Source organism: Rhea pennata, chromosome 13 (assembly GCF_028389875.1).
Source record: "Rhea pennata isolate bPtePen1 chromosome 13, bPtePen1.pri, whole genome shotgun sequence".
NCBI lineage: Eukaryota > Metazoa > Chordata > Aves > Rheiformes > Rheidae > Rhea > Rhea pennata.
Window position 1 is genome coordinate 5,491,726 of NC_084675.1, and position 21,972 is coordinate 5,513,697.

At 46.4% G+C, this 21,972-nt stretch overlaps 1 protein-coding gene across 1 annotated transcript in view; it reads right to left on the reverse strand.

Annotated features, from left to right (window-relative positions):
• Positions 1–15,221: 15,221 nt before the first annotated feature.
• IRX6 (iroquois homeobox 6) overlaps positions 15,222–21,972 on the reverse strand; it is a 28,590-nt gene continuing 21,839 nt past the window's right edge. The window contains exon 7 of the mRNA XM_062586850.1: positions 15,222–15,357. Within this exon, the coding sequence (XP_062442834.1) occupies positions 15,222–15,357 (136 nt within the window). The remainder of the gene's footprint in view (positions 15,358–21,972) is intronic.

Here is a 21,972-nt window from a genome sequence, read left to right on the forward strand (position 1 = left end):
TGCATGTGTTAATAGGTTGTTAATGATTGATGCGGAGGTCTTTCATGGCACCAAATGAAAGAGAAATATGTGCCGGATTTCTGGGGTGGCTGTTGCAGTGACACCCCTTCAGTAGCACTCTTTTCTGAATTTCAGCTATATTTTAAAACGTTTAAGTCTGCCAAGATTAAATATAAAATTTAGGTAGGTTATGCTGCAATTCAAGATAATGTAGAACTACCCCGACTGTGTTGTTCGTTCATCCTTCTGGTGAACAGTAAAAATACAGCAACCTTCAAAATGAAAAGCTAAATTTTAGAGGTTCCTGCAGTTCTGCCATAGTGTATAAAGAAGGATAAAGTTTATAGATGACTTGTTATGTGAAGCAAATAAATATCAGATTTGCAGAATACTGTCTGTAGAAAGCCCCATTAAAATTGCTCAGATATTTCAGCCAACCATTTCTAACGCCCTTCATTTAACCTGGTTCAGCAAAGCACTTCAGCATATGCTGAGGCTCCAGAAAAGTCAGTGCAATACATGAGCACAACACATTTCTTGCCTTGGTCGGCTGCATATTCTAGAGGTTAGCGCAGCAATCTCCGTATTAGCTTAGCTAAGCCTTTCTCCTGATTATAGTCGATTCTGTGTGGCTCAGTTATTTACTTCATATGTAACCACATTGCTTCTCTTTCTGAGGAGTAAACTAAGAATCAACAGAAATCTGGAAACGCTGGTTACTGGGTATCTCTTCAGGAAAGCATAGGAAATATGCAGGTGTCTGTAAGTTTTAATATCCATTTATTTTTCTCTGTTCACATTACTCCTTTTTACCATCACTGCCTGCCTGTAGTAAATCCAATTAGTGAGCTTTCTATATTGCAATAAACTGCTCTTCAGGAGAAAATTTGCTTTGTGAGCAAAGCCTTCTTCCTACAACACTGTTGTAATTTTCTGGTTTTTCACTGCCTCACGGAGCATTTAAATAAAAGAAAAATAAGCTCTAGTGCTGCATTTACTGCACTGCTCACTCTTCCCAGGAAACGCTCCTTCTGTCTTTAACCGGTTGTGAAATAGCAAAAGAAATTGTATAAAGATGAAACAAAGACATATAATAAAAGTTTAATAACAAACAAAAGACGTGCATAGATCCAGCTTGGAACAAGCAGGACCCTGGTTACTGACACAGTTGTGTAGGATGTGAGAGATCCAGGTTGAAGCCCCTGGTCTGAATCAAGGGCTTAAACCCGGATTTGTCACACTTTGAACAATTGTTCCAACTCCCACGGTAGTGCTGTGCTTTGAAGGTTGGAAGGAAGAAATTCAGCTGAGTACCGAATAAAACCCTCCTGCAGAAAGGCTTGTCGGAACTGGTATGTTCTTGTAAAAGTTTCATTTCCAGCAAATATGTATTTTCTGAAAAATGCTATGGGCTGTTTGGTTCAGCTATCTCTATTCCTTTCCTTTCTTTTCCTTCTCCTTTCCTTTAGCCGTACTTAACTAATTTTGGCTCGTAAGACACTGGTGGCTTAAGTACTTGCGTTACTTTCTCCAATGTACGTTAACTCACCGTGTGCCAAATATTACAGAGTTTAAATAGCAGCGGAGAATTTCACGACCCTTTGAAGATAACTGCGTCCTTTGCAGTAGAGTAGCTCTTGGTGTTAGCTGCCTTCCTGGGCTTTGCTAATTTTTGTGCGATATTGTGGTAATGAGAAATTTTTGGAATTGTGAACCCTGCCGTATACGTAAATGACACTGGTGAATTGTCTATGGTTGCTCTGTCCCTTATTCTCATTATTTATTCATGGTGTTTTTTTCCCTCAGAAATAACCAATTAAGCCTTACGAGACTCGGATGTTCAGAGAGTTGGTTGTTAGTCTTTACTAAGTCCACTTCTGCAGAGATTAAAACAGGAAGGACTATGAAATTTAACTATTTCAGCTATTTCCCTGAACCTAGATTCAAACAACACTATCGCTTCCTCAAAGGATGCACAAAAGCTCGTTGTACAGTAAGGAAACTGATTTTTTTTTTTTTTATCTGCTTATTATAAGCAGTTCGTTCTGGTTTCAGGGACATCAGTGGTTTTAGACATTCCTTTATGTAGAATCAAAATCTGCTGAAAAACCCCGATGAGGTTTCTGGCTGCAGCCGCTGCCGATGTGCGCTTTTCCTAGTGCTTCGCTGCAGACTGAGTTTTTACAAATGAAACGAAGGCTGCAGGAGAGGGATGTCTATTAGGAAAGTAAGAAATGGTGGCTTTGAATATAGAGTAGTCATCATGAAAATGCCAGCTCTTCATAAAATGTAACGTCAGAGAAGGAAGGCCACAATTTCTCTAGTAACTGTTGGTAAATGCTGATTTGTAATAGGAACCACTGCAGAACACGTACAAATACAAAAGAGAGAGAAGTGGTCAAAAACTTGCTCTGGGTTTTCCAAATGGTACCCAAAAGGGTGTCTTGAAGCACAGTTAATGTCATTAGCAGGCCACCTCGCCGTCGCTGGCCACGGCGGGGCACTTTGTCCCCACGTCTCACGGCCGGAGCCGCGCGGGCAGCTCAGGGTCGACGGGTATGAATAAATTACTGCGGGACACCCGGAGCATCATCCCCCGCGTGTGCCCGGTTGGGCAGCCGAGCCCCGGGAAAGGAAGGGGGGTGGGTGGCCACCTTGCGCCAGAGGGCTGCGGGTGGGCTCACGGGCGACCGCTGCAGCTGGCACCTCGCACGCTGCGCTGGCCCTTGCAAAAGGGGGGGTGTCTGCGCCGCTTCCCCAGCTTTGGCATTCTCAAGTCTCATTGGAGTTTACCAAAGCTAATCAAATGTGTATTTCGCCTGGGAATTTCAAGGGTGCTTGCAGATTTTCTTTGTTTAACGCCAACACAAAAACCCTCGGAGGAGATCGTTGTCCTTACTCTGCAGTAGAAGGCGCCAGCATCGCTCCTGAACTGGGGCCTTGGGACGAGCGGTCAGCTGCGTGCAAGGCAATTCAAAATCTGTCTAAAACCGCGCTGCTGCTCCCCGGAAGCCGGGGCCACGCGGTGGTCTGGCCGAGGGCACAGAGCCCGGCAGCAGCCGAGGCCGCCTGGCTGCTTGCAGGGGAGAGGTGCTGCTCTGTGCTTCGGGGTTTTCGGGAAAGGGAAGCTCCCGGCACCTCTGTTTGCGTTGGTGAATAGTCAGCAAAAAAGCAGGAATGGCAGCAGGGAGGGAGCTCCCGGCGGGGGGCTCAGGGTGCCCCTGCCTGGCGCATGGCCAGCCCCAGGGAGCCCGGATCTTGTTTGGCTGCCGGCACCGCGGCTCATGGCAGAGAGGGCTGCCGGCAGCGGCGGACGCTCCGGGGGCCGCGGGCGCTGCGGGGGCAGGCAGACACGCTGCCGGCATCTGGGTTTTCTTGGGGGGTTCCCGGGAGCACAGGAGGGGCCACAGTTATCGGAGAAACACTTCATCGCAAACTATTTTTAATGACTGCTAAAATGCCGCGGGGTAATCGGGCTGTTATACTGGTCTCTGCCGAAGCAGCTGCGAGTCCACGGGGACCGTCGCTCTCGTCCCTGGGCTTAGCGAGCGTCGCCTCCGGACGGGCGCTGCGGAGCAGCGTGGCTGCGCGTGGCCAAGCGAGCCCCTAAAAACGGAGACCTTGCTTACAGGAGGCCATTTTAGCCATTGGAAAATAATTCAATTAGTGTAAATGTTTCTAAAAATCTAGTTACCGTCTTCTTTATTTTGAGTGGTAAATTCTCAGGAAGCTGATAAGGTTAAAATATACTTCAAAATAATAATACTGAAGCATTTTTCTCACTTTGCTCATATGCAAAAAAAAAAAAAAAAAAAGTAAAGGGAAAAAAAATCTTATTTGTATCCTGAAAGCAAGACAAAGGGAAAGGAAGAGAACATGGCTACAGGCTCAGTGGTAAAAACAATACTGCCTCACTTGTTGTGGCTTGTGAAAACGGTCCCTGAATGTTTTTATGGTTGTGAGACCTTTTTCTCTTTTTAACGTAGCCGGGCAAGCGGCGTGCTGCTGAGCTCCCGCCGCGCGGCAGCCGGGGAGTTGCTGGAGCTCCAGTCGCAGTTTCAGAACTGTTTTGCATTACTGGACGGGCTGAACTGGATTTGGGTTAGGTTTCACGCTGAGCTGCGACTCTCGTTCCCCACCTCCTAAAATAATAAAAATAATTACAAAAGGCTGAGATAGGACTCGCGTCTCTGCCCCCTGTTCATAACTGAGCAAACTAAATATTATTACATACGTTATTGGAGGGGTGAGGAAAGTTAGAGGTCACGAACCGAGGGCTAGGATTAGCTGGAGGTCGGCTCCATCGCAGGCGAGCGATTTTATGGGCGAGCTCCCCAGCCCGGAGACGCTGGTGAGTTATGCTGCCTTCCACCAGCTCAGCAGCTGGGCACATATCCTAATTCAAAGCACAGATTAAATTAAATACCTCAGAAATACACAGACTAAAGAATTCTGCAATGTCCATCGGACAAGTAACTATAAAATGTCTTTTTTTTCCCCCCCTTTTCATTCATGTCTGGGGATGAGTGCAGGGAGGGAGTCTGCAGAGAGTGAGGGTAGGTTTACGACTTAGGCAATGCAGTAGAATTCAGGGCAAAACCCCTCTGTTCTTCATGTTAGAAGTAACAGTACGAAGAGAAGCTTGTAGGAAGGAGGAAAATTGTCTGACAAGAGATACAGGAGGGGTTTTTGGGGAACAGTCTCTGAATTTCCGCTGCCAACAAAGAATCTCAGGCTGGACCCCCCCAGAATTAATGCATATGATGCCACTGCATCCTCTGAATTGATCTCTTAAGTTCATATAGACTCTTTTATTTGCAGTTCTAGAGTTAATTCAAAATATCGTTGAACTGAGAATACAGAATTTTGCTAACAGCCTGGGGGGAGAGGAGGTGTTTGGGGCAAACAAAGCTGATTTTGTGTTGCATTGGACCCCTTGGAAGCAGCAGCAGTTTGTAGTTGCTTTGTGTTTTGCATTGCTACCTTTTCATATCTGAAGATTCAAACAATAGCTCCTGGTTATTATCCCACATATTATTGATTAAAAGCTTTGCCCAAAGACCTTCCATCTCACTTTCCAGCTTAGTGTGATTTACTTTTCTTTTTACTCCCTGTAACATATGATTAATGCTGAGCTAGAGAGTCCCAGTGAGATGAAGCAGAGTGTCAGGTAAGATTTGTCAGCTCGGAAGTATAGATTATTTTATGTTTCTCGAACTTTGTGGGCCCAGGGAACACAGATCTTGATTGTTAAATCCATCCACACTTTCCCTAGGGCTATAATATGCCAAAAACATTAAATAGCCCACTTAATACATAACCTCATTCTGTATGCTTGACTATTTTGTTTTTAATTTTTCTTCCCTTTCCAGGCTGCTCAAATGAAATGGGATCAAAGAAAAAAATTATCCTCACTGGATTTTGTTAAAATATTAATAGGTTAGGGTTGACTGGCTAAATTGAATATCTATGCTGATCTCGCTTGCATGTTTAACTTGTGCTTAGGAAAATATGTTTCCTAGGTGATAACCTTTTATGTACCAGCCTGACTTCATTGAAATGCATAGAGATAAAAATATGTCACACTCCATGGCCATGCTATTCTTGTGTGGCAGTATGATTATTCAGATGATAATTGACCCCCACCTGTAGACAGCTCAAATTCTGTAGTCAATCATTCCATTTGATGTTAAAATATGTGAAAGTACAATTATATAATTTACATTACAAATCATTCTGAATGCCAGGCATCTCAGAACCACTGACAAACGAAAGGAAAAAAGTCAATAAATGAAGTGAATTACACTAGGCAAAGAATTAAACTTTTCTTATTTGCTCCTGCACAGCAGCTTTTATGTGGATGTTGTTGATGGAGCCCAAACAGATACTGCTTAGTACTAAATCTGACTTGCTTTCAGCCCATTCCTAACTTTGGTGATACTTTCTGGTTAAGAATACCTTCTTTCACTGTCGAGATGAGAGCCCTCACTAGCAGATAAAGGTAAAAACACGTACATGTCAGCACAGATTTATGCAGCAGCGACAGCTTGGCAGGCCAATGAGTTATGCTACAAATACTCCAACTTTTAAGCCAGTGTTTCTGTGGATTTAGCATTACTTGGCTCTGTATTTTAAAGCTATACAGAGTAGCTTAAGGGGTGTATATTCGTACAATCCCAGATTTACCATTTGCATGCACATGAGTAAGGCTTGTTGCAAACTCTCCAAATAATGTGGGCAGAACTGTGTTCCGTCAGCTCATTCCTTCATAATAAATTTCTGCAGTGATGAGTTTAGATCACATCTCAGGTTCATCCCAGCCTGTCTGTCTGAATGTTGGGCGCTAAGACTCTAAACTTTGTTTGAATTTTATGGCAGATGAAGGTTTCTGAACCATGTGTGTTCATTGCTTTAGATCCTCCAGCCTCGTGCCAGCCAATCCCTATGACTGCAGATATTTGCTATTCCTGGATTTCAAGGATAAGCATTGTAATCCTTTACTTATTAGTGATTATTCAAAAAGAAACTTCTTGAGCAAATTATTGGACAGGTCTGGACAGGAGCATCCAGCCCACGGAGCAGGACAGACCGCTGGGCTGACCCGGCTCGGGAACATGTGATCAGCCTCGTTGCAAGTGAAAGCTCAGTGTTCGACCAGTTGAAGCACTAAATAGTGAGTCGAAGAACAAACACAAAACATTTGTGTTAGTAAAAGCTATCAGTTCTCTTCTGGCTCTTTGCATCCCCTTCCAGATGCTTGTGGCACAGTTCTCCTGTAAATGTCAGCTCTTCTCATCGTTCTTACTCTGGGAGCCCGAGCAAGAATATCCTCAGCTAATCTCAACTCTTGCGGGCCCTGCTGTTTGTGGGAAGCCGTTCAGAGCATTGCTCAGTACAGAGCATGAGACTCAACTAGTCATATTGCCTTCCAGACTAGGGAAATGCACACTTTCCACTTTTTGGGGTTTTTTTTAAGGTTCTTTTCTCCAACTCCTTTTTTAAAGCAGACTAGTACCAGGAGCTGAATTCAGAGCTGCTCTGAGTGGCTGCGATTCTTTTGACCTCGGGAAAATTCCTCCATCATTATCCCAGGTGTGAATTTGGCCCGTTGTCTTTAATTAAAGCTCCGGCCTGCTCTCAGTAAATTCCACACCCTGTACAAGCATCAAATTATGTTCTTCAATTAGTTGTATCTTTTCTTCTATCCTTTTAATTTCAGGCCCATCAAAGCGCTGGTTTACTAAATCAATTTCAATGGCAATTTACACATTGTGAATCATAATGGGATGCAAAATTGACTTGGCTAATGAATAGTTAGTGGTTTTCGGGTTAATAGTTTGGGGTTTTTGTCTCAGGTACTTTGTATAAATTTAATTTTAATATTGCTTTAATGATCACAATATATTACTTCTGCTTTTTCACCCTGGCCTTCTAAGGTGTATTCTCTTTGCCTGCCTCGATTGATTTGCTTTGTGAATAAACCGTAGGAGATTTCTGTTTAAGAAAAGCACTTCTGCTTGTCCCATTTGTGTATGCAAAATATTTGAGTCTGATGAATAAAGTTCCAGTAGAAAGAAAAGCACCTGCAGGTTATAATCAGAATGAAGAAGAAGTTATTTTGGCAGTTCCTGCCTCGTGCGGAGGTCCTCAGCGTGGTCATGCTGCGCGCTGCCAGCTGAACAGTACTTTTGGGCATCCCGGGACTCCTCCGTGAGCAGGAATACGCACAACAGCTAGCCTGGCCTGAGGGTGGCTCGCTAAGGTACAGCCTGGCTTTAAACCGAGCGTGGGTCGGCGGGGTCCTGCTGCGGGAGAGCCGTGCTGCCGCGGGGCTCTGGCAGGCCGCTGCCCGTGTGGCCAGCGGCCCCAGGGAGGCTGGCATACCCTCCCGAAAGCTGTTTCTCCCATACACGAGTTTTTAAAAGGAAGCCACCTGAAGGGATAAGGACTGAACCCAGTTTGTGGCAGCAGGCTTGGAGACAGGGTTGTGCCGTGATGAAGAGCACCGCTCAGAGGACGGTCTCTGTCCTGAGCCTGCTGACGTCAGGAACATGTTGAACCAACAGGACAGTGAGCTTAAGCTGCCCATGGTGAGCTTAAGACACCCCAGAAAGGGGCTTTTCTGATCCTTTTACTGTCTGGTCCGTTTAGAGAAGCCTCCTCACAAGGATCTTTTAGCCTGATTTTGGCAGGTCACTCACCGCACGACGTGATAGCCCAGGTCACCACAATGACATACCAACTTCCCAGGACCCAGGACGTTACGTCTAAGTGGCCAGGACACTGTCCCAATCACCACTGTGTATTAAATCCTGTGTCAAAGAGCAAATTTATTAATTTTAATATTGCTGCTTTTTCAAAGATGGCCTGTTACTTGGTGTGTGGGTAATGGTGTGTTGTTCCCATATGTTTCCAAGTAGAGAGTCTAACACTGAATGTATGAACTGAGATTTTTAAGAAAAGCTGCAAGTAGTTTGTATAAAAAAAGAGAAGCAAATTTTCAGACTTTGCAAAAAAAAAAAACAAAAAACTATGGAACTCTTTGCCTCAACACTGAGAGTAAGACAATTTTTAGTAATAAAAATAGCCAGAATTTTAATATGAAGGATTTTTTTTTTTTGGGGGGGTGGGGGGGGGGGAAGGGTGTGCTTCAGAGCATAGGTCAACATTTAAAAAATGTGTTTTCTGTATCCAAACACATTGGGGATATAACCACCAGAAAAAAGGGGAGAAGACTGTTTAAACTAAAGAGCAAATTCAGGCAAAATAATAAATTGGGTCCAACATGGCCATGAGTATATTTAAACTTTAAGTAGAAGATTTCTATCTCTGTCGGGAATGAGGTTCAGCAACTCCAAAAAGAACAGTAGGAACAAAAAAGCCCAGCTACGGTCAAACAGTTATCTAATGAGTTAACTGTCTTGAGTTTCAGATTAACAGTAGTGCAGATGGAGATGTCTAGCGGGCTCTCTGCAGAGCCAGGTCTTGTCCGGCTGGGATGGGTATTCATGGTGTGAACGTAGCTATCCTGCTGCTGGCTGCTGATGAGGTTGGTGGTGAGCTGAGTTAATTAAGCCCTGCTGGACCTGAACTCATTTATTCAGAGACACTGGGTTGTCTCTACACCATGAGCTGCACTGTGTCCCTTAATGTGTATTTCATCCAGGTTTTTCTATTATACAGTGTACCCTAGCATCCCGTTTTCTTGGATAATTTGATTTAAGGTGGACCTTGCTCAGATTATGAAAGTACGTCTTTGAAGTAGTGGTTTGAGCCAGCAGTAGTCCTTGTGGTCTTACATTTGCTGAGAAGAAAGTTCTGGACAGGTCATTCCACATCTGCCTTTGGTTGGTGGGATCTGCTGGAGCACCTGTGAAGTGACCTGGGCCATCCACTGTGGCAGGGGGGACTTGGGACTTAGCAGGCCTTTGCTCTGGTCCCACGTAGCCTCCGCTGCGTCTCCACAGTAATAACTGGCACAGAAGTTACTGCATATGCCACAAAACTCCTGGCTGGTTCTGGAGACGACTTGTCTAAATCTTTCCCCACTTTCATATTCCTTGACGTTTTCATGTTATGTTTCTTTTTGGAAGAAATATGTGCCAAAATATTATGGAAAGGAGCCCAAAATATATTGGGTGGCTGTAGTGTTTTTATCTATACCAACTCTTATTCTTGCCTTTAAAAAAAAAAAAAAAGAAAAAGAAAAGAAGATGTCTCTCTGTAAAGGGCCGAGGGGGAAGCAGTTCTCAAGGAGACTTGAAACATGATTGCACAAAGTTGCCTGCTAAAGTATTTGAGAGTCGTGGAAACAAGCTTAGATGATGAGCAGCGGCTGTGACGCTGTCAGGGAAATGCAGCCCAGAAGGCGGTTGGTGTGGTAATCGAGGCTGGAGCACAGTTAGTCTCGAAGGTGCAGTATCATCCTGCTGTTGTCTCCTGATAGCAATACGAGAGAATGGTTTGTTGAGACCCAGCCGGGTCTTTTGCTTGGTCTTCTGGATCCTCCCTTTCACCAGCACGCGCTGAGTGTCTCCTCCTAGGGCCTGCTGTGATGTCCACAGAGAGTCCCCAACACCCTAGATGCTGCTCTGCCACGTGAGCTGGAGCACGGGCTTTAGAATCCACCACGTCCAGTTCGTTAGATGCCAAAATGAGTTTTGCCAGAAAATAATGACTCCCTGCTTGAGGCAGCGCGGTACAGTTGTCAGAAAGGCAGAGCCAGTGAACTCGGCTGAATCTCATAATCCCGGGTGGGCAGTCACAGGGAGCTGGAGTCTTTGCCAAGGTAAATTAGCATAGTTCCCAGGGTTACACTAGCACAAAATGTCCATGGGTTGTTTTATAAAAGGATATTTTATTAATGAACAAATACAAGAAATGAGTTTTAATGTGTGAGTCCTAGTTTAAGTACATGTACAGAAAAGGAATGAAAAGTCTGTTTCTGAAATGAATGTAATTCCAGTATTTTGAAGTTCTGCATAGCTTACCTGAACCAGTAGCAAGGCAACAGTGCGTTCCTCTGGGATTGAGCTCCATGTGTCTCGCTGGCGTGAGCCATTGTGCTCTGGGTGCACAACAGATAGGATGCGGAAGTGGTGCTGGAATTACACAGCAGGTATTAAAGAATTAATGGGCTTTAACTTCTCAAATTACTTAAGAGCCCTGCTGAAGAAATCTGGAGAATAATTTTCGGTCATTGGAATGCAAATGTCACAGTTTTGTGCTTTGGTAAATAACAGGTTCACAGAGATGTCTTACTTACTGCTGCGGTATGCTTATTCATTAAGGGCTAATTGCAGAGGTCTCTAAATGAAACACCGCAAACCACATTCCACTCCAGTGCCAGTTTGTTTAAAGTCTGTAAAGCTTTATTATTAGCACGATTTAATTATAAAAATGGCAACCATGGAGAATTCTGAACACATTCTTTCCCTTGATCATTAGTTACAGGGCAAAAATGAAACACTTTCAACAATGAAGGGTTCATATTTCAAGCTTATACAGTAGCTGCTAAAAGGCTATACTCAGAAAATCAATTTTATTAAAGTCCTTCAAGCACTAAAGGGACTTCCATGCAACTAAGCAATTTTAAAAACATGTCCACAAGCAGTGACTTTTTGATTCATGTTTTTAGCAGGGTTATATTTTCCCTGTTTTCAATATTGTCCCCCAAAGCAGGGTCAGAAATGGTTTGAGGGAGGAGAAGAGGTGAGCCAAGCATGTTCTGACATAGCTGTGACTTGCATCCTTTACCTTAAGGTGCTTAAAAGAGGACTGTGAACTGCATCTGAGGAGCCTGGTGTGCTCTTAACCAAAACAGATCAAACGTCAATGCTTTTTTCACCTTTTTCAGCTTTCATTTGCAGCTCAGGAAATTAAGTTCTGAGGACTATTAAGAAATGGCGTAGGCTTGGGGGGGAGGTTGAAAAATAGGTTGTGATTTGAGCTAAAAAAATAACAGGAAGCTATTTTCTTAGTGATAAAGGGGAATGGCATGTATGGTAAAAGGATAAAAAGAGTTCATATATTGCAGTGCTCCTAAGCAGATGACAAAGAATGAGAGCTGTGTATGTATTTCAGGGCCTAACATCACCAGCTGGGCCAATTGCAGACTGAGTGCAAGTTCACCAAAGTCACCGAGTTGGAAAGTGAATTATGGTCTCGATCCAAAGCCCTTTGACTTTCATGCATCACAGCACCCCAGACTGTTTGATAACCCTAGCCAAGGATAAGAGTGTGGAAAGTCTTGTAGGCATCCTGAAATCTCATGGGATAGAAAAATGTTTGTGTGGGAATAAAACTGAATTTAATCTTTTAAAATGGATGTATGCATCCCATTGATTGCCTACAGGACAAAATAAGCTATAATCTGAAATCACGTACCAATAAAACATTCCTAATAAACAAAAGAAAGAGAAAAAGGAGTGAAGGCAGAAGAAATAAGCACCTTACAAGTACTGTGAGAAAAAAATAACCTGAAACAGAATTCATTCCTCTTATCTATAATCAAATTTTATTTTATTCCTTGTTGTACATGTACTTACTCTAGTATTTTTTTTCAGACCTGTATTTCCAGGTGCATTGCCTTTCTATCATTCAGAAGTCCAAGCTATTCTAGATACCCAAATACTCTCTTTAGATGAGTATAAAATTTTTCAGGTATGGTATCTCAAAAGGAGCACTATGAGCTGAAAGATACTGTCATCTGAGGGTCAGATCTGTATCTGCCATGTTAAAAAGTGTATCTTTGTAGAGTGGCTAACATGTGCATGGGAATACTTCTGTTTGGCGCGGGAGGAAGGATCCTGTATCCGCTGTCCGCGGGATGCCATTCCCGTGGGTCGGATGTGTCCAGGGAGTGTTACCGACTTTGGAGCAGGGGCACTGCTGCTGCTCTGCTAAGACACATACAGCCAGGTGAACTTTTAGGAAACAGCTTCCATTGTTTACTTACAAAAAACCCACCCAAAATAACCCTGTCCTCCAAAACTCTGGCTACATTTGTAATGCACAAGCAGGATTTTCAAATGCAGTATCAGCCTAATGCACTTTCCATTTAACACAGTCATGAACTTTTATCAGCTTAGTGGGAACAAACTGAAGCTAACTGGCAGTGATTTAGAAAAATTATGATCAAGTGCATGCTTGCATACACATCCTGTATTGCAAATATTCCACTCTGCAGCCACCGAGGTCAGTTCAACATATTTTATCAATTTTAACATGTGAATTAATCCAAATTCTCCACGTACTTACGATGTAGCAGCAACAGATCGGTGAAGTCATTACGTTCTTCTTTTATTTTTATATGATAGGATTGTTAGACCTTAAGTTGCTGGTGACAGCAATAAATATTCATCATTATATTTGAGTGATGATGACAGGCTATTCTGTTTCTGCCTATGAAAGATCATTTCCTTCTGGGAACCATAAGAAATGTAATTGATGGAGAAAAAAATGCTTCTTGGTAAACTTAAAATGCATAAATCACATTTTCTGATCCTGATGTTGGTCATAGCAATTTTCTATTCCATAAAATCAGGCGTTAATACTGTTTGTTTTGGCACAATTTGGGGACGGTGCTGGGAGAGCCGCAGCCGGCATGCCCGTGCCCCGGCTCCCGCCGCCCCCCAGCAGCGGAGCACCACCTCGGTGCCAGAGCCACCTCCAGTGTAGGTGGAGGAAGCTGTTACAAATATTAAATTGAAGCAGATGCACGTGAGCCAGGGCAATGCGGCTGGAATTGCGACGCATTTCACTGAAAACTGTTTCTTTGTCTCATTCATCAGCAAACTAAAGTGCTTCACTCGGTTAGGGTTCAGCATGGGAAATGCTTTGGTTTAAAAAAGAGGTGAATTGAATTATTCTAGAGGGGGAGGATTGTTTTTGACCCATGAAAATACAGCAGTAAGGGCAATGTATCATTTCAATGTCAGGATCTGGATTCTTATTTCATAGAACACGCTTGTAAATGAAAATAAATGATTAAACCTGTTGGGTTTTGCTAAATAATCCCAGAAATGGTCGTTTTAAAGTTTTTAGGATACAGATTTTTACCCAAATCAACCAGTATTCGTGACAAGCCTTGCTGTTGCCAGGTGAGGTTCCCTTTACAGCCGCATCTGCAAAACTCAGCGGAAAACCTTCCCCCGGCGACCCTGGGCTGGTGCTGCCCACGCAAGGAGCGGCGCGGGCCCGCACGGGGTGTCCGGAGGAGGACCCCCGGCCCGGGCCGGTTCCCCTGCGGCAGGCCGGCGCGGGGGACGGAGGGCTGCAGGCAGCCCCGGCCCATCGCCGGGCCGCTCGCCGCCGCCTTCGCCGGGGCTTTGTCCGGCTAATTTATGGGAGCGCCGGCTGCCTCCTCCTGCCACCCTCTCCCTCCCGCTGCTGACAGTATTGACCGTTTTGGGTGGTGACAAACAACTGAGCGACAGCAATAATAATTTACGGTGTACTTTAGCTAACGAACATAGCCGGTGACCCAGGCGCAGGCGTAACTGCGCGCGCAGCGCAAGCCGGCGGGCGGAGGAGCGAGCGGCGGGTGCGGCGGGTGCCGCGTTCGAGCTGGGTGACCTGCCGGGGCCTCTGGCGTTTCGGGAGGGCGAGGAACAAACCCTCGCGGGTTGTCACAGATCTGGGGGTTCCCTGAGCGCCCGCGTGGTCTCGGCTGCCAGCAAACCTTCTGAACAACCAGAAGAGTTTCCCAGGGACCGTCAGCAACCTGTAAAAGTCTCTGTATTACGTGTGGCGACAGCAAACTTCTTGCCTCGCTTTAGGAACAAGCAGCTGAACTGATATGCGTGGGCAATGCTGTGTTTAAAGGAAAATGCTGTAGCATTTTCAGTGGATTTCTTTTCCTTCATCCTCTCCGTCTCTACTTCATTGTCTAAGTGGAAAGGGAATTTGATAAAGTTTGATAATTTTTTTTTAATTTTTATCTGAGCTTTCAAGCCCATGACACTCGAGTGGATTAGGAATTGGGCAAAGCGGGTTCCCCTCGGGGCTGCCTGTGTCGTTGTGCACGAGCGAAGCCGTGGCCCTGCGACCGCGCTCCGCTGGGAGCCCCTCAGCTCCTGCCACCCCCACGGCTGCTCGGATTAGTAGGGAACTGGGGGATTAAGCTCAGCAGTTCATTTGAAATACAAGACACTTGTTGCCTGATCTTGCAAAATAAGGCTCTCAAGTTTGCCTTTGCTTTAAAACAATATAAATATTCATCAAGTTGTGAAGCTCAGTGGACTCTTCCAGGAGATTCCTTTGACTGTGTGAAATGGAGGCAGCTGCATCGAACCGCGTGAGACAGTTGTCTCTCCGCCGCCCGTGCAGGAAGGGAGCGTATCTGCTAGGCAGCGCGTACGCGGCCCCAGCGGCCGTGAGCTGCCCGAAGGCTCGCTTTGCCCACGCAGCCCTTGCCCGCCTCGGGCGCTTTGCCGGGCGCTCGCTTTTGAGCCTGGCCGCGCGTGCCCGGGGTCTGGGCCTGCCGGCGCCCGGCGCGGGGCGGGCCGCTGCTGCGGGCGCGCAGGAGCCCCCGGCGCAGAGAGGCCTTGTGTGAAAAGGCTAAACGGCCCGTGCGCTCACCGGGGAGCCGGGGAACTCTCTCAGGTGTAAACACGTAGGAAATCATTATTTCTTCCTTTTGTTTTTTTCCCTAAGTAACACGAGAAATCTGGGGTTAATCATGGCAGGAGCTTGGCTCAGATTGGTAACGCCGGGGCGGTTTACGGCCTGACACTTGGTCCCTCGCCCACACGGCCGCTGCGCTGCCGCTTGTGGCGCAGCTCGGCCTCGGTGAAGCACAGGCGGTGGGTTACAACGGCTCCGGCGGGAGAGGAGCTGCGCCGCTGCCGTGCGGCGCTGCAGCAAGCAGAGGGAGCTGCCGAATCGCCCAGGCGCCCGGCGCGCCGGCTCCGACCCCGCTGCGGCCGCGGGGCCTCCGCCTCGCTCTGCCCTGCCGCCGAACGCCGAGCGGGAGAGGTCGGCGGCCCCCGTCCGCAACGAGAGCCCCGAGGCTGTTACAGAGGCGTACGGGGCCGGCAGGGCGCAGGGCGCTTTGGCTGTGCAGTTCGGAAGACCGACACCAGTAGGAGCTAATAGTAAAAGAAAAGCGCCTTACAGCGGTGTTAGGCGACAGGATTGCTTTGGGAGGAATAACCAGCCCCTCCCAGGGATCTCGCTAGGGTGTGCGGGAATGAATCTGCGCTTGGCTGTTTAACTCGTCATAAAAGCAGCGTCCGCACAGGGCTGTCTGCGACTTCCCGCTCCTCAGAAACAAACCTCGGTGAAGAGTAAAAATATGCCAGGCTAAAATGTGCAGGGCGCTTAGGCTTTTAGGGCTGAGCCGTGATGCCGGCGCTCAGCGCCATGCCAGCTCGCAGGGGTGCACAGAACTGTCCCCCCGGCCCCAGGCCCGGCAGCGGCACCTGCGAGGCGCCGCAGGGGCAGCTTCCTGCTCTCGCCAGCATCTGAGCCGCCTGCCGTGCAAATCTGCCTCTTCGGCTACGCTTAGACTGTGTAAGACTGATAAAAACCCATTTGCTGTTTGCTGTAAAGTTGCTGCAGTAGAGCGCTGCAGTGCTGCTGCTTCGTGGAAGGGCCTGGATAAAGTCCGAGCAGGCTCCTGAAGAGCTCGAGGTCGTCGTGAATTCAAGATCCCTCATTCCCCCCTGCAAAACAGGAGCTATCCTTCGCTTTCCTTACAGTTGGATTATTCTGAAAAATATTCGTACATATATGTTTAAAATTCACTGACATCGGTTACATTTATCGAGCGTCAGAGAAGTTGAAATAGTGCCCAGCAGGTCTAGTGGCAGAGCAACCCAAGCAGGAGGCTTTGGCTCCCTGCTTCATAAACTCTCCTTCAGCTAGGAAAAAAAAATGGGTAAAATGTGTCCAGTGAGCAGACCTGGCATGCAAGGTGTGGTGTTACCCAGTGCTGGCAGGTATTGATACACTACAAACACGCTGATGGCAGAGGCTGTTTTTGCCTGAGTGGCTGCAAGTCTCTGGGGGTTGCAGTACCTCTTAAAGCTGAGGAGGTAACTTGTACTAAGCAGCTGGTTGCCGAATTTAGCTGAATCCAATCACCTGTTGTCAGCAAACAATTTAAGGTATATAAGAAGGTGTATTTGAATATCAGGAGAGTTACTGCAGAGCAAAATTGTTTCAGGTTGTTCTAAGCAAGCAGGCTGTGGATAGCTCTGGTTGTGTTCATTCAAAACTGGAATCTTTGCTATCCGTAATTTTAGTATCATATTGTTCTCACCATTTGGGAATTTTTCATATAACCTTCAAATTTTCACTTCCCAGGTTGCGTTCCTTTTGAGTGAGCACTGTACAGTTCCCACCGAAGGCTTGCCTCTTCTGTGAAGTGGTCTTCCGAGCACCCGGATGTATAGATGTCATTGCAGAAAGCGCATAACACGACCAAAGTAAGTCACGTATTTTCTGATGCCAATATTAATGAAAAAAATCCTCCATTTCCAGCAGTTGTGCATGTATCGGGGAAAGTATCATAAGACTGAGCTGAATTTTAGATATTTGTGGAACATTAAGTGAGTATTTGATCAGGTCTACTGCGACAGATGCTCTGCAGGCTGCTGGGGAGGTAGCGTGTGGCGACCGCTGCGTGGCCGGCTCCCTCAGCAGCCTTTGCCCACCCCGCCAAAACCCGGCCTCAGCTTTACCTGCCCTGGCAAAAGGCTTTTTCTAGAAACAGATTTATCCTTTCTCATGGCAGTCTGAACTTGGCTTGCATTGCTTCTGACTTATGCAAGTGTAAGAGCGCCCAGCATCTCTGCTCAAACGGCAGGTGTGCCTTGAAAGCGCTCTCTCTGCCCAGGTGCAGCATGCAGCCTGCACTTGCTGCCGTGGCTCTCAAGTTCTGCTAGGTGATAGCAACTTCATGTGGCCAGTGATACTGAACTTTTGCAGCAGGTCCACTGCTTCTGCTGGAATTTTCTTGGAATTATTTGACATTAAGATTGTGAGCGCCTCTCTTCTCACACAAGGTGTATATCTAGCACGCTCTAAGAGCAGGAGAGCCCTGATGGGAGCTCAAGAGGGGCTAAACGTAAGAGCCCGGGGCTGCAGAGCCCAGAGCAAGGCCAGTGGTGGTGGCAGACATGGCTGGCGTCTCCCTGGCCAGCGGCATGCTCACGCGCAGGGCTCGCTGCGAGAACGTGGGGCTAGAGGGATGGGATCCCTTTCCTGGTCCCTTTGGGAGCTGGGTTGCTTGGCTGTTTTAGACACAGACACAATGTCCACAGGGTTGTGACTGACTGAATCTGGGATGCAAAGCAAGCCGTGGCTTCATCTGCCTTACCTCCGTCCTCGAGCAGGGGCTCGCGTGTCGGGCTCGATGCTGCGTGGCAGAGCCCTGTGCCATTCTGTAGCAGGGACTTGTCCAGAAGCAAAAATTCATTTCTTTTCACTAATGCTTTAAATGAACTTAAGGGGTTGGTTATGTTTTGCAATGGCCACATCAGTGGCATTCGTTCGCAGAGATTATTATTGAGCAGATCAGATAAATATGGCCTACAAATGTGCTGATTTACTCCAGCCCATAAAAACCAAACAGTTTGCATATACAATTTAAACATTCCTTGCCCTTCTTCCCCTAACCACATCCCTTGTGTGCATAATTGCGATTTCCTCGCCACCCGGGAGGCGGCGGGGGCCTGGGGCCGGGGGCTGCGCGGGCTGCAGCGGGCGCAGCTGGGCCGCGGCTGCCGCGCGCCGCGAGCGACGCTAGAGAGCAGGCTGACACCGCTCTTCTGCCCGCGCCGCCCTGGCCCCGCTAAATGCCATAATTGCTCTTTTCTTCTTTAATAACCACGCGCCGCGTCGTGCAGGGAAACAAGGCAGCGAGAGGATATTGCTTCCTCCGCGAAGGGACTGCTCCGGTTTCTCCCTGGCGCGCTCCTTACGGCTGACCAGTCCTGTTAAAATAATTGCTCTTGCGTCCTTCCTCTGGTTTCCCCCCTTCTAGTTAAATTAACGGATTGATCAGAGCCCATTAGTTGTAATCGATTGTTAATTTGACTCGTCTTGCAAATCATGTTTACCTTTATCCATAAAAATATGTATACGTTTCACATCTTGCTCCTGTGAAAAAGCCAAGGATCCAGAATTGAGGCTGAAACTCCCACTATGTATGAAAATATACAGGCTGTGATAACTTGCATGGTATTAAAAAGTTAGAAATAATTTGTAAGAGTTGTTAGAGAAGGGGATGAAAGAGGATGAGTAGGTGAGTGTTGAGGGAAATGTGTGAAAATTTTATATATTATATAATGTATATGTATACATGTACATACGTGTGTGTGTGTGTGTGTATGTACACACCTTTTTTTTTCTTTTTAGCATGTTTGCCTAACAGGCAGAACCGGGCACTGATGTTTCTGAAGCGTAGCGAATGTACTGCTTTTTGTGTCAGCGGTGCGGCACCGGTAACTTAGGAAGCAAAGCAACTTGCCCGTGTGTCCTCGCAGCCGGAGCTGCCGTCCGCGCCCGCTGCCGCCTGCTGCCCGGCCGCTCTGCGCGCTTCCCGGCTGCCCGCGCGTGTCCCTTTGGCATAGCACAGATGAAATATTTTTAATATTGAAGTTGGTTTGGGATTTTTGAGGCCAAAAGGTATATGATGCTCTTGGAGGCTAGTGGAGGAGAAATGAACAGTCACGCGATAATCATATTGCTCTCTGTGGGCAGCATCCGTGTACCTACCAACTAATCCCCTCCACTGAGGCACGTATAGCTCGCCTTATCCACGTGTTACAGATAAGAAAATTGAGATGAACAGTTAGCAGAAGGGCATAAATCTGTGTCAAAGTTGGGATGAAATGTCTAAACCAACAAAGCTTTCCATATAATGATAGTTAACAGTTAAAAATCAAGACAAGTCGTGATATTTGCATCTTTTAAAAATCTATGTATTGGAGATTAGGTTTACGCTCAATTTGTGTTTTTTTTTTCCTCTAGTAATTACAGTAAATAATGAATTGAATAACTGAAAATTCCACAGTGTTTGAAGGGGAACAGAGAAATGCTTTGGGTGAAGTGCATTGAATTGTTTTGAGCAAAAAAAGTTCAATTTCCTATAAGCTTGAATTATTGTCTGATCAAGGCATTTTAAAATAGTATTTTCACTTCAGAATCTAGCAAGTTTAATGAAAATATTTTTAAAGGTTATAAAAGTACAAACATTGAATGTTTTGGGTCAGATTATTGCAACACAAATCCTTTTTATTTTTTCCCATTAGCTTCTTTCACTGCAAACAGGAAAAAAAATCTTCTCACAGTTCTGCTAAAGATGGCTTTATTTTTCTTCAAATACATTTTAACAGCACGCTCTGTGACCATCTAGTGCTTGATAGATACAGCTCATATGTTTCTTGTCTTAGGAAATATGACTCTTACATAACAGCTAAAAAGTAAAGGCCAGGAAGATTTGCAGAACTATATAGCTTATTAGCCGTAATCCATATTGGAAAAGACATTTGTACAGTGCAAGATACGCTGTGCATGTGTGTGTGCAGGCAGATCGGTCTCTACAAAGCCTGCATAGCAGGAATTTCTCACCAAGAGAAATCGTTGGGGATGCGAATAGAGATCACGAATGGCCAAACAAAACTGAAGAACTGTTTTTTCAGTTCAGCCCTGTAAAATTTCTGTAATGCAACCTGAGAAACAGCACACTTTCCTGCTCTGGTCCTAAATGGAGATGTTGGATCACGTATACCGATATCTGGGGAAATATTGTGGGGTTGGCTCGAGTTTTGAGTGAGAATTATGCACAAATTGATGATTTTTTGCACAGTTTAGGCTAAGATTTACAGAGTGTATTTTAGCAAAAGGAACCGAGTCGTAACTTTGGCCCAAGGTTTTGTGGCTGAGATGGAGACACCAGCTCTGGCTCCCTTCTGTACGCAGCAGGCCCTACCTGGCCGCAGGAGGAAAAGCGCCTCCGGTCCATTCCCTTCCCTCCAGCAGGAATGCTACAAAAACAGCAGGACTGTGGGCAGCCGGTGGGACAAGCTCAGCGTGAGCCAGGCAAAATCTGCTATTTGCGTGTAGGAACTGTATTCTGTTACCCATTGCAAAATTATACAAGTGTGAAAGTGCAAGGTAAGAAGTCCTGAAATAGCTGTGCGGTTACCTTTGATTCGATAAGGCCAAGCTGCAGAGTTAGATCTAGCCCTGAATTGCTCCTCCGCGTTCCTGCTGCCGAAGTCTGGGGGGCATGGGCTGGACTGGTCCGCGCCCCGGCCCCGGGCTCCGCTGCCTTGGGGCATCGTCCCGGCGGAGGTGCTGGGTTTTTGCCCGAGTTAAAGGCTGCCTCCAGGCTTGCCCTGCTGTTGTTTGGGACAATTTATCTCAAAGACTGTTTAAGCAACTGTGTGATGAGAAGAGATCACTTGGGAAAGCACACTGTGTATTGGGAGCGATGCCGCTGAGGTCCGTCTTGGAGTAGAAAGTGATTTTCAGGCCGTGGGGTTTTGCCCGGTCGGTTGTTTAGAGGGAAGTGTCCGGCGTGTGCTGGGTCAGGGAGGGGACGGCCCCTGTGTGCTTCCGGCTCGAGGCATTTCTAGCATTCCCCTTGCATACGGGGCTTGTGGAAGCCGAGTTGTTCCTTCTCATTTTCTTGCATTGGAATTATTTGTTTCTAAATATAAACAGATAAATATGTGATACCGGAAAGCTTAACTGAGGTAGAACGTGGGAGAAAGAGGAGGGGGGACAAAGGAAAGATTTCACAAGCTAAAAGAAGTGCAAAAATATTTGTGCAGTATTTTAGTCTTTTTGATTTCCTTTTGGCTTTGTTTGTCTTGCGGCATTAGCGGACTAAGGCCTACCAATTTTGCTGGCATGTATTTGTAACCCAGGAATGCTTTTTGGCAGAGGCAAAATTAGAAACAAATTTCATGTGTTCTGCAGTGCCCTCCAGTGCTATAAAGGACAGGAACAGAATATGTGGCTTTGTCAGAAGGACTCCAGGAAACCACAAAGAAACAGAGATTAGAAACAAAATAAGAGGAAATAAATAAATAAAAAAGGAAGTAAAAAATCGGCAGCAGATGCTGCGCGGCGGGTGATGCAGGAGGCGGGATGGAGGCGGACTGGAGTGAGCGGCGGGACCGGCCGCTCGGTGGGAAACAAGCGCCCGTGGCGGGGAGCCGCGCTCCGGGGAGCACTTCCAGCCTCTTCAGGCGACACGACGCTCCTGAACGTACCTGTCTACGAACAAACTGCGCTCCCCGGCCCGGCAGCCTGGGAACACCGTGCGGGCGGTCCATCAAATTAAATGCAGACAGGTTTTCATTTCCAAGGCTGCGTGTTTGTAGATGATGGATGGTGAGGTATATGTCTCTATAATGAAGGTTTCATTACAGATACTTTAAATGTGCAACATGGCTCTTCATTTCCAAACAAGAAGTGCCATCCTCTTGCTTGTAGCTCCCAGACCCGATATAT